At 41.1% G+C, this 12,530-nt stretch overlaps 1 protein-coding gene across 1 annotated transcript in view; it reads right to left on the bottom strand.

Annotated features, from left to right (window-relative positions):
* The window catches only part of EEA1 (early endosome antigen 1), a 1,728,461-nt gene that overhangs the window by 189,677 nt on the left and 1,526,254 nt on the right, over window positions 1-12,530 (bottom strand). Inside the window, exon 25 of the mRNA XM_044087190.1 lies at window positions 6,805-6,990. Coding sequence (XP_043943125.1) covers window positions 6,805-6,990 — 186 coding nt within the window. The remainder of the gene's footprint in view (window positions 1-6,804; window positions 6,991-12,530) is intronic.

Below are 12,530 nucleotides of genomic sequence, written 5' to 3'. Positions count from 1 at the left end.
GTGAAAGTACAGGCATTCTATGAAATTATTAATGGCTCTACCACCTCAGGGAGAAGAAATAGGTGGAGTCAATATATGGCAATATCTCAAAAACAGCATGTGTAAAAAGATATGCGTCCGAACCTGCTATGGAAATAAAGTATATAAAGAAACCTGGTGATGCAAATAAAGTTATTCAAAGACAGAAGTACACAAGAGATATAAAAGACTAACTGGGCTAAGAAGGCATGCTGGTTGAATAACAAACAGGCTAAGGGAACAGTCACGATGACAGAGCAAGGCATCACATAAATCACATCAGATTCAATGGAAACCGATTTCAGCAGCTGGCATAAAGTCATTCTATTAGGTTGCATGGCAAAGACAGAAAAATGAGGATAGTCATTAGATACCTTTTATAAGGGATGCCAGCAACAATCTGCTCATCAGTACACAGGACATCAAAGGCTGAAGGAAGGAGTACTTCCAACAGTTTCTGAAAGAAAACCACACAGAAGCTGTACTGCCCCATGCACAGCCTATGATGAAAAAGGAAGAACCACCTATCCTAAAAGTAGTACAAAGTGCACTAAGGAAAATGATGCCAGAGAAAGCAGCAGGCATAAATGTAGTCATGGCAGGTATAAACAAAATGTGCTTGTTAAGTAAGAAACGGTCCCTGAGGGTACTCATTGCAGCATGGAGGGAAAGACTTATTCTAGATGAATAGTGAATAAGCATTCTACTGCTAGTATACAAGAACAACAGGGACATAAACAACTCTGTTACGCTACAAGAAAGTTCTAGAGAGGGTGACTCATAAGTGAATACACAGCATAGTAAGAAATAAGACGAGAGATCAGCAGTCCAGATTCAGAGCAGGATGCAGCACAACCAATCTGATGTTTGTAGTGAGACAGATAGTGAAGAAGAAGCTGGAGATAAAGCAGGAGTCCAACTGAATAGTCCCACACTTGTAGAAAGTGTACGGCAATGTTCCAATAAGCTGGTTTGGGCAGTGCTATGAAGGTTCAAATTCCTAGAAAAATTTATACAACTAGTGCAGGCTATGTAAAAGGACCCTGTTACAAGTACAAACAATGTTTGGACTCGCAGAAGGGTTCCCACTGGAAATGGGTATGCATCAAGGTTCAATTCCAAGCCCAGTTCTCTTCATACTGGTAATGAACTATATCTGCAAACAGGTCAGAAGGGACGTATCATTAAGACAATATGGCACTACAAGTAGTCTCAAAACAGGAAATTTAGTACATCAGGGAGACTGAAAGGCAAAACTGAAGGCATATGGGATTAAACTTAGTACAGAGAAGACCGTCGTTATGGCAGCAGCAGGAAGAAATCAGAAGAAGTTGAAGATTAAGACAGAAGAGCAAACAGTGCAACATGTTAAAGGCTTAAGTATCTGGGAGGGACAGCTGAGAAGGGAAGTCTTAATAAGAAGTCAAAGCTAGAATCAGAGGGGCCACTGCCAACTGGCACAGAGTGGCAGAGATAGAATGTGAAAGAAAAATGCTAAAGATGCTGAAATGTAAGGTGTATAAAACACAGTGTGACCAGTACTACTGTATGGTACAGAAACCTGGGCAATAAAGGCAGAGTAATTGAGGACATGAGAAGTGAAAGAAATTTGCCAGAGACTGGATGTGGGATGCACGCTGTGGGACAGACAAAGAAAGGAAGATATCAAAGCAGAAGCCAAAGTATCTCCAAGTGTAGTAAAGGCCAAGGAAAACAGATTACGGTGGTTTGGGTACATGCCCAGAAATGAAGACGACAATCTGGTGAAGATAATTTGGGACAGACAGGAAGAAGGCAAGAGAAAACTATGGCAACCAGCAAAGAGATGAATGGATTGTGAGAGAGAAACCCTGTGGCAGTCAGGCATGACTGTTGAAGAAGATAGGAAAGTGGTACTGAATCAGAAGAGATGGCAACAGATAACACAACACCCAAACAAAATGTGAACACTAAAAAAAATAGGAAAAAGGGGATTGATGATGATGATGACAAACAAGGCTCTGACCGTGGAATACTGAGATCCAGATCATGCATATGCCCAAAGCACATCCAGAGGCATTTATTTACTAATTCTCTGGAGTGGTATGGGGTCTTGCTCTGCATAATTTGAGAACAAACATTTTTAAACTGAAGGCATAACCCTGCCAAGTGGATGGCTTCCTCGCAGCATCAACGACTTTTACTAGCAAGTATTCTGGAATATGGGTATCTTTACCAAATACCAGGACTTGATATGGAGTTGGGTGTGTCTCAGTCATGAGGGGCTATAACTGAGTAGGATTAGGATGTTTCTCAGCATTAGAAGGGACTCTACCGCTTGAACACATGCCCTTTTTTGTCATCAGGGAGTTGATATGAATCAAGTTTATATTCTCGGGCATCCACCAGCATGATCACTTCCTTCTTTAATGTGAAGTACTGACAGAAGGATACCAACATCTAAGGTCCAATGTCAGAAGAGCACTTTTTCCCTGTACAGGGGCCACAAACTTGATTCCCTTTGCTGGTTTATATGGAAGTAGCTACTTCTCCAGAGGCATAAAGGTTAGAAGCACTTGTGTGAGTGCAATCTGAGTGATATGGGGAGCCCTCTCCAGAGGAGACCACAGTCGCTGCATAATTTAAGAGTCTAGGTCACCCCCAGCTTCCATGTGAAGAGCTCGTCTTCAACATCTGCAATAGCTTTGGCAGCAAAATTGAAAGACTTTTAAAACACTGGTGATCACTGTCCGCCACTCTGGAGCTCAGAGAGAGTAGGCCTGATGCCTAGAGATCAGCCAAGAATCCATGATTGCTTTGAAGCTACTGACATCATACTCCACTGCAACACTGTGGCCATCATCAAGCCCAGAATGCACAGAAGAGTCCACATCCATAAACTACACTTTGACCTTACTCAGAGGGCAGGGATAAGAATGACTGACATTGGAGAGTGTGCAATTACACCCCAATTAAACACTTTCTCTACTTCAGGGTCAGAGAGGACTTCATCCAATTTTCTGGTGAAACTTGGAGACCTATGAAAGTAGCCACATGAGGATTCTCTCTGGGATTTCTTCTGACAGAGCCACTAGGAGGCAGACATCCAAGTACATGAACACCAGCAAACCCTTTTGTAAGGCCGACTTCAGATGTACATACATTCAACATTACAAAGTGTGAACACTAAATTGCAAGAATTCTCCTTACTCTGAGGTGCAGTGGTCTTAGATGTACTATAGAGAAGTAGCAGGAATATGGGAAATGCAACCCTCCATGTTGTGGGATGAGGGAGAGAGAAAACTCCCTTAAAAATTTTAAAACACAGAGTAACTTATGATTTTCACTCTTTTCCTTTTACAACTACTCTTTGTTATTTGTTCTTTTTAGTGTCGAATATGTGTGCATCAAGGAATAAAAATGGATCCCTTTGGATAACAAGGTCACACTCTAAAGGTAAAGAAAGCCCAAACAACAGCATACTACACTGAAAGTGATGCATACCAACATCAAATCACAGGAGTCTCCTGTGTGGACCCAAGATACCCACAGACATCCATCCTGCCCAGCAAAACTACCTATACTCTCTCTCTAGCAGCCAAGGCATGATCTCCTGTAAACAGGCCAATTGGAACTGAATGTGCCAGCTAAACTGGTTAAAATCATTTACGTACAAAAATGGATGGAATTTGTTTACTCCCTTCAAAACCAGGAAAGGCCAGGAGTAAATCCTCCTACTACACTGGGACAGCCTTCAAGGACCTTTTCAGCAGTACATTCTAGGCCTTTCCCAAGTGTCCAGGTGATATGGCCTGACCTTCCTGGTGAAATCCTCTGTGGAGGAGGATCTGTGAGCTATAGGATGTATCTAAATGTGACCATATCTAGAAACTAGTGTTCTAGTGTTCTCTTCTGATGGCTTTATAAGTCAGACCAAACCAGAACATAGCTCCACCACCATGGGCAGTCCTATACTACAGTAAGGACTATTGTAAACCCAATGAGAACTCACCACAGAAGGTAACTCGGCCAGCAGTACAAGGGCAAGACTAAGTGACACTTAAGGGCATTCCTCAGACATCAATGAAACTCCTTCCCTTTAAGTGACAGCTATGCTTTACACAGGAAGGAACAGAAGCTGTAAGAGGAGGGGGCTTCATAAAGGCCTTTCAGAGGTGAAAGCATTTCATCAAGACATCAACCAGGGTGAAACATGGCCAACTAGTATATCCCAAAAAATGGGAGTCCATAATATTTTCTCTAAGTTCTTCTTTAAAGGGAGATATTTCAGCCATGCAATGTGATACTATGCTATGCAAGCACGTACTTGAGTCTACTGTCCTACCACTGTGTCAGCAAAGTCAAAGATTACACCAGAACAAATGATACTCCACTATGGTATTGTGCAAGCACACACTTGAGTCTACTGCCTTACCGCTGTGTCAGCATAGTCAAAAATTACACCAAGACAAATTATACTCCACCATGGAGGGGAGCTCTAATCAACATCACCCTGAACCAAGACTCTGGGAAGTCTTATGTAGCACATTCTTCATGAGGTGCATCTGGAACATGTGATGAAGAGTTGATTGCCCTAATCTTCAAAGTGGCAGAGGAGTAAACCCTCTTTTCACACATGTCCAAAGCTCTGAACACCTTATCCAGTGTCAGGCTGGTAAAATGTTGTGGTCTATGGGACTTTTGTTAGAATGAAAGGAAAGCACAGGAATTCACAATTAGGATGCTTAGTAAGGTAAGCTATCCACTCTGGCAGTATGTTGTAAAGGACACTGGCCTTTTTCAGACTTCTTCATCTTCTTCTTCTTATTTCAGGTTTTCCTGGTTAGGGGTCGCCACAGCAGATCACCGTCCACTCATGATTGGCAGTGGAGTTTTATGGTGTCGAGTTGCCAGCCCGGCACCCAACCTTCCACAGAAGGCACACACATGCACGCACTCACGCCTAGGGCCAATTTAGTGTGCCCAATCCACCTACAGCATGTCTTGGGAATGTGAGAGGAAACCCACGCGACCACAGGGAGGACATGCAGACTCCGCACAGAAGGCACCCCAACCGAGGATCGAACCGGAAAACATCTTGCTGTGAGGTGACAGCGCTAACCGCTGCACCACCGTGGCCGCCCTACTGGCCTTTTTCAGACTAAAATGTTATAATTAGAGTACATTCAAGTTGCTAAAATGACTCCATGAGACGGATAATCCAAGAACCCTCATCAAGAGGCCAGTCCAAAACCCTCCTGATCAGCCTAATGGCATACCAAAGGAGAGACGATCCAAAGATGAAGTGGACAGGCCACTGTGGCCTCATTACCATTGCTAATTTCAGAGAAATTGATCTCAGGATCCTCTTAATACTCGAAGAATCCAGAAGGTAAGAATGCACCATGACTTCTGCTGCCCATTGGCACTACTTTGTAAGATGGCTAGTGTGTGAGACTGCTGCTAGGCAGCAGGGAATTGCAAAGTGGCACTGAATCATGTGCTAGCCAAAGGTGGCACATTGCAAACACAGGCCTGCACTAGAACTGGCAAGGCTTCAGACCAGACTTAATAGTGTGATCGAGCATACGCATCTTAAGTTCCCACCAGATATCAAATAACTGTCTGATGTCAATGCCCTGAGGCACAGGCTTAGTGTATGTGATGACCAAGAAGGATCCTCCTCATTCAGACCATACTGGTCCACATACGACTGAAGGCTGAAGTCATAAAATATGACTACCAGTATGGAATACCTCTAATCACGTATTAGTAACTGATACCTGGGATAATGTAAGTCAATAAAGGGCTCTAAGCTCATCAGACAGAAGTGAGGCAATGTAAAAACTTTGGGATGCCTATCATGGTGGCATCTGAGGGTGCTTCCCTATGCCTAATATCCTCATCTAAGGCACAGGATAAGTTCAGATTCAAGTCTTTGCTAAATGAGAAAGACCTCATTACATGAAGAGCTTTGGAAGGGTGACAGTGACAGTGCACTTATGATGCTCAGCAGGCTCAGGCTTCTTCCTGGCCTTTGAGCTTAAGCCAAAACTCTGACATAGGCTTGCGGCTACAACCTTCCCACTGATCACCATTTGAAGAGTTTTCAGCTACTGACATCTTTGTCCCGTGGATTAACAACTTTTCCAGCCTTCACTATCGTGTTGCTGATGGAATCACTGGCATTTGTGTCAGTTATCGATGCTGTTCTCTTCCTTTCGATTGTACAGGCTATACGGGTGCAGGTCTTAGCTGACAATCTGCTCAAGCATGGAAATGCAAGAATTTACCAAAGATGGCAAGGATCAAGATTCAAATTCTGCAAATGTCAATAAATGGTGGCAGTTGGGTTGAGGCCCTCAGGACAAGTATGCTTGCGTGTTTACATGACATAACATGCACTGGCAAGGTGTCTAGACATCCTCACATGTGGGGTTCTGCTGAAAAAGAATGAATTCTGGCTGAAGGAAAAGAAATAGTCAACCTAGTAAAAATCAGAAAGGAATTCTGTAGTTAGTGATTTGCAATTTTCTTCAGCAGAAATTTCAAGTCTGTACTCCTTTGAAACATCTGTCCATATAAGAGTATGAAAGCAAAGCAGACTTTATGACTGCAGTACTTAAAGACTGTAATTTTAAATTAACTTTACATTTGAGAAATAACACAAATTAAATGCTGCCATAACAATTATTTACTAAGTTAAGCAACATCTAGCAAACACCCACTGAGTACATCAAGCATTCTCCAAAGTACCAAAGTATGGCGAACTTCTAAATCAGCAGAAGCAGTTTAAAATCTACTTACCAGTCTTGACTGGATTTCTGCCTGTGTTTTCATCACTTCTTCATGCTTTCTGTTTAAACTGTCCTGCTTTACTTGATTATTTTTCTTCTCTTGCTCTAAAGCTGAATTCATAGCATCCACTTTGTTCTGCTGTTCTAACTTTTGTTGAATCAGCAACTGTTTTGCATCCTTTAAATCTGCAATCTCCTGTTAAGACAGTTGCAAAACACAGTTGCATTAAATAAAATAATCTGCTATTCAAATTAAATTATCAGCATTGTTTTAATGTATTTACTTGGCTGCTTGGCAAGTGGGAAGGATCTTGATGGACCTTTTTCAACCATAACACAGACTATAACCCAAGATACAGATTGTGACACTGCCAGCCCAGCTATCAGGAATTTTGTAAATAATTTTATATCATTTGTGAATATTGCTATGATTTATACAGAACTGTATGTTATGTACTGAGTTTCAAGAATGTAACCACAGCATACCCTGCTGGAACACAGAAGATTAACTTAAACAACTTCAAGAAAATAAACTGAAATTAAGTGCTTTACGATGTGCTATAAGTTGGTTAATGCAGCAAGAAGACAGGATGTCTAGAGCTAGAACTTCTATTGTCTTGGAGAGATGTATTTACTATGTTTAAAATGTAAAGTGTTTTATTGCTCTGTGACTTCCTAACACCTGCACATTTGAGAGAGATGCACCTCTCACACAAACATGTCTAAAATTATGTTATCTGTTATCCTGGGAACTTAAGACAGCTGACAAAGTGATGTCTTCCAAGCTGACTCAGCAGTAATGTTTGATAGTAATTTAAGAACTCTCTCAGAGAAAGACTGTGCATTTTGTATCTTGTCTTGGACCTAGAAACATCCACTCATCCGAACTTGCCTTGCTAAGTAAGTAACTAGGGAAAAGTAATTTCTCTTAGATATAGACAGGAATATAGTAAAGATTACTTTTGATTTTTTCTGTATTTGAGACTGTCCGGCAATGTTGTTTTAAAATATTTCCTGTGATTTTAAACTCTGCAGTTGCTGTGTTGTTTGAGTATTGTCTTATTCTTTTATTATTTATTATTAAATATATTTAAACCTATCTTTATGGCTGGCATTTGTGAGACATATTTAAGCTCTTAGTGTACTGGCATATGTATTTGGTGAAACTGTATAGGCCACTCCTAAACAGTCTTGCTCTTGGTCACACTTACCATTTGGATAATACAGTAGGATTGGTCGCCCTTGCTAAGGGCCCTAAAGTAGCTGTTAAAGAGCTGGCTGGTTGCAGTGATAACTACCTTATAGTTTGGGCAAAAGGGGGCATAGCTAGTAAACCTGTGCCAGCCTTCCCCAGGTGTGTGCACGTTTGTATATAAATCAAATCTCAAAGTAAGTGTGTGTGTGTGTGTGTGTGAGCTACTTGGACAGGGATACAAAGCACTGGTTTGACAGAGAGGGTGCTGGAGATCTTAGCTTGGCCACTCAGCTGAGATCTTAACCCTATAGCTGTGCCAGGGGGAGTCTTACTGGGGACCTGGAGAAAGAGGGATAAACCAGCCCCAGGCTGACTGTGACCTCTGTGTGCTCTTAAGGGAAACTGTACTTTACTGTGTTTGTGTACTTGTCATCCTCCCATTGTGTACATCCCTCACTGTTGCCAGTGCTGAGGATTGAGGCTCCTGGATTACTGGGCCAATGCAGGGACATCACACAGATAAAGGATGGCAATGGCCCATTGCAAAGACACACAAATGGAAAAAAATCAAATATTTACACTCTTTTACAAGACATTTACATAAACTGATATGCAGACATTCTGTGATGGGAGGCTAATGAGGTAAGCAACTGTAAGTAGTTGGACAGTTAGACAAAGAACAACCAGATGGAAAACACTGTGCTATAAGTACTCTGCAGCAGACCTGTGTGGGCATTACACAAGTAGCCAGACATTTTAGTCTTGAGACTGCTGGAACCATGGAAACCAGAAAACAAGGCATTTGGACTACATTTTACATCCAGGGAAGTACAGTTGATCTACATATAAAATATTGCACTTTCATAACATTTAAACCAGTTTTGTGTGCTGTGTTTGTTCTTCATCTGAATTTAAAACTATTTCAATTGCTTTCTGTGCTGTGGCTAGGTGTTCTGAATTGGCTGTCATTTTATTACATTTTTACTCTCTCTCCTGAATATGAAGCTACAGCTATGAATTGATTTCAGTTTTACAGTATCTATTGGTATTTCTCTGCACTCAAGTGGATTATCAGCACTACTCATCTAATTCTGTGTTTTACTCACTTTTCAAACAGTATCCATTGCTATTTATAGGTTCATAGGTTCATAGGTTCATACTAGGCTATCTGCCCAAGGGCATTTATAAGCCTAGCCCATAGTTATTTGGCTTTCACCACCCCTTTAGTTTGAATAAAACTATGCCCATTATTTTGCTGTGCCTCTGTCAAGCAGTGACACTGAAGTAATCCCTGGGGTATATCTGCGATCCCCCATCCATTGGTCAAGATTCCTCTTGAACAAGGCCAGCGAGGTGCTCTGCCTCACATGTACCGGGATTTTGTTCCACAGCATAGGGAGTCTCTGGGTGATGAATCTGTCCCTCCAGCACGTTCTATTAATAACCGTGTCAAGGTTTAAGTCTCCCGCCATTGTGGTTCTGAGGGATCTAGATTTTTTGAGGTGAAGCATATTCATCAAATCAGGGTTTGACATGGCCTTATATGTCAGGCACAGGTCACCTCTGAGCAAGCGGTATGAGACTGAATAGAGCTGGAGTTCTTTCAGTCGGGCAGCATAAGACATATTTTTGAGACCCTTTATCCTTTTGGTGAGGAACTTTTGGGGCCTTTCCAGCTGCTGCAGGTGTCGGGTCAGATACATTCTGAATGGGGCATTGTACTCAATCATAGATCTTATGAGTGATGAGTACAGGGGGACGATGACCTCCCTTGATCTAGATGTGAATCCCTTCATGATCAGGTGGGCAATGTAGAAGGTTTTCCTAACTACTTTAGCAACATGAGTGTCAAACGAAAGGCTACTGTCAACCTGGGTCCCCAGATCCCTGATGACTTCTTCTGTGCTCAGTGGATTGCCACCTATATGGTAGCTAGGGGTAACCTTGTTTTTCCTGAAGGGTATGACTATGCATTTCTTGGCATTTAACTTTAGGCCATGGCTCTGGCACCAGTTATCCGTTTCTGTGAGGCCCTTCTGAAGGATGTCTGTGTCAGATGTGTTTTCGACTATGGCCCAGTTTGCAGACATCTGCAAACTTTGTCAGCCATAACCCTCCTGTGTTTGCTTGTACTTCAGAAAAGTAGATGCCGAACAAGAGTGGACCCAGGACTGAGCCCTGTGGGACACCACTTGTGACAGGCTTTGAGTCTGACATGGCTCCAGCAACTCTGACCCTGTGGGTTCTGTCACTTAGCCAGTTTGCAACCCATCTTGTGATGTATGGGTTTACATTCAAGCTGATGAGTTTTTCGATGATACCTGAGTGGGGTATTGTGTCGAAGGCCTTTGCCAGGTCAAGGTAGGCTGTATGGACTGCCTTTCCCTCATCAATGGCCTTGGTGACTGTTTCTTAAATGGATTATTAGCATTAAATTCTGTGTTGTAGTCAGTTTTCAAACTTAAAACAAATAGTGAGCTTTGACCAGTTGTATAAGTTGTAACAAGAGCTTGTAGTAATTAATCCCCCCCCCCTAGAATTTTATGTTACACAACCAGTCAGCCATCCTAGTCTTGGGACTGCTGGAAGTTTGAAAACAGTGCATCCAGGGAAGTACATTTAAAATATTGCACTTACTTTACCATTTAAACCAGTTAAAGCTATTCATTTAAGGCATTGTTATAGTTTGCAGTGCTTTCTAAGTGAATTTGTGCTGTGGCTAGGTATTCGGAGTGGGTTGTCATTTTATTGCATTTTTACTCTCTCTTCTGAATTTGCTCCCTACACTCCCTTTTCCTGTTATGCTTTTAAATCTGGAGGCTTCTAAGCTGCCCTCCCCTGCTGTATATCTGGCCTTGGAAGCTCCTCCTACTCTCATCTTCTGTATACTTGGCCCTAGAAGCTCCACCCAGTCTAATCTCCTCCACTCAGCTTTCTGCTTACTCGCAGAAGAACCTGGGAAGGTCCTTCCATAGACTGTTAATGTACTCTGAAATTGCCTTAAAGTGTGTCATTACGAGTTTATCTGCCTTTAAGTTGCCTTGTAATTATTTGGAAATAATTGTTAGATTTGTTTCTGGTACCTTTTCACTTGTGGACAACTAAACTGTGTTTTTACATTAAGGAGACTGGATTGAATTTCTAGTGTCAGTAAAAAAGGTAGCCTGATCTGTTTGGGTTAGAATACACATAAGTAGGCTTAAATGAGAATTACTTGTAGCTAGTTGTTTGATTTGTTTCTGATACCTTTTCACTTTTGGCTAACTAAAGTGTGTTTTTTATACTAAGAAAATTGAGCCTGTAATTCCAGTGACAGTAGAAAGGTGCTGGGTGGGGGGATTAAAGTGATGATTAGTTGTTGTAGACAGTCGATACAATTTTAGTTTTGGTAAACCAAAATGTGTTTTTACATTAAGAACACTGAGACTGCTACTCTAATAGTACTAAGGTAGCCTAGGGTCTGTCCTAGTTGGAAAACAGATGAACAAAACAGAATTTCTGCTGTAAAACGAAAAGGAATATGCCAAAGAAAACAATGACATTGAGAAAATTCCTTAATAATAACAGTAAAGCTTTCGGGACTAAACCCTTCTTCAATACTACAAACATTTCAAAAATCAAAGCAGTTAAATTTAAATAGGAGCCAAAAACCATCACATGATCGCAGCCAGCCAACCCTGCGGTGGAAGCAATTAAATAACAAAATTGGAATAAATAATTAAAAGAAACAGTACATAAAATCCAAAATTTAAAATTTAGTATATTGTAACCTAACTAAAACTCTAAAACCAATTTTAGTGAGGTTACAATATACTAAATTTTAAATTTCTGATGAAGTCTCCGTAAAGGAGACGAAAGCGCTTAATCTATGTGTTTTTGGTTTATGGATTTTGTTTTTGGATTTTAACATTAAACTGCAGAAATCTTCCTCGTCTCGTTGATGGTATACATTGATGGTTATATACAAGGTGAAGTAAGAATTTGAAGAGGATCTAACAAGGACAGCCTTAATAGTGCCGGAGCAGTGATTTTTGGTGTTTTGTGCTACTTGTGGTTACCAGTAAATTTTTAATTTCTTTTAATTATTTATTCCAATTTTGTCATTTAATTGCTTCCACCGCATGGTTGGCTGGCTGCGATCATGTGATGGTTTGGGCTCCTATTTAAATTTAACTGCTTTGATTTTTGAAATGTTTGTAGTATTGAAGAAGGGTTTAGTCCCAAAAGCTTTGCTGTTATTATTAAAGGATTTTCTCAACGTCAGTGTTTTCTAGTTGGAAAACACACAGGTTGGCTTAAATTTAAGAATTACTTGTTGTAGCTAATTATTTGATTTGCTTCTGACACCTTTACACTTTTGGCTAAATAGCGTGTGGTTTTACATTAAGAAGACTGGCCCTGCTACTCTGGTGGCAGTAGAAAGGAAGCCTGGTCTGTCAGAGTTGGGAACCAAACTGGAAGGCTTAAAGTGAGACCGTTTCATCTGCCAGAGGGCTTTTTATGAACTTAGTTGTTTGGTGTTAATTTGAACTTGAGAACGA

Source organism: Protopterus annectens, chromosome 11.part0 (assembly GCF_019279795.1).
Source record: "Protopterus annectens isolate FY-2018-M chromosome 11.part0, PAN1.0, whole genome shotgun sequence".
Taxonomy (NCBI): Eukaryota; Metazoa; Chordata; order Ceratodontiformes; family Protopteridae; genus Protopterus; species Protopterus annectens.
This window is presented reverse-complemented; position numbering and strand designations above follow the sequence as displayed.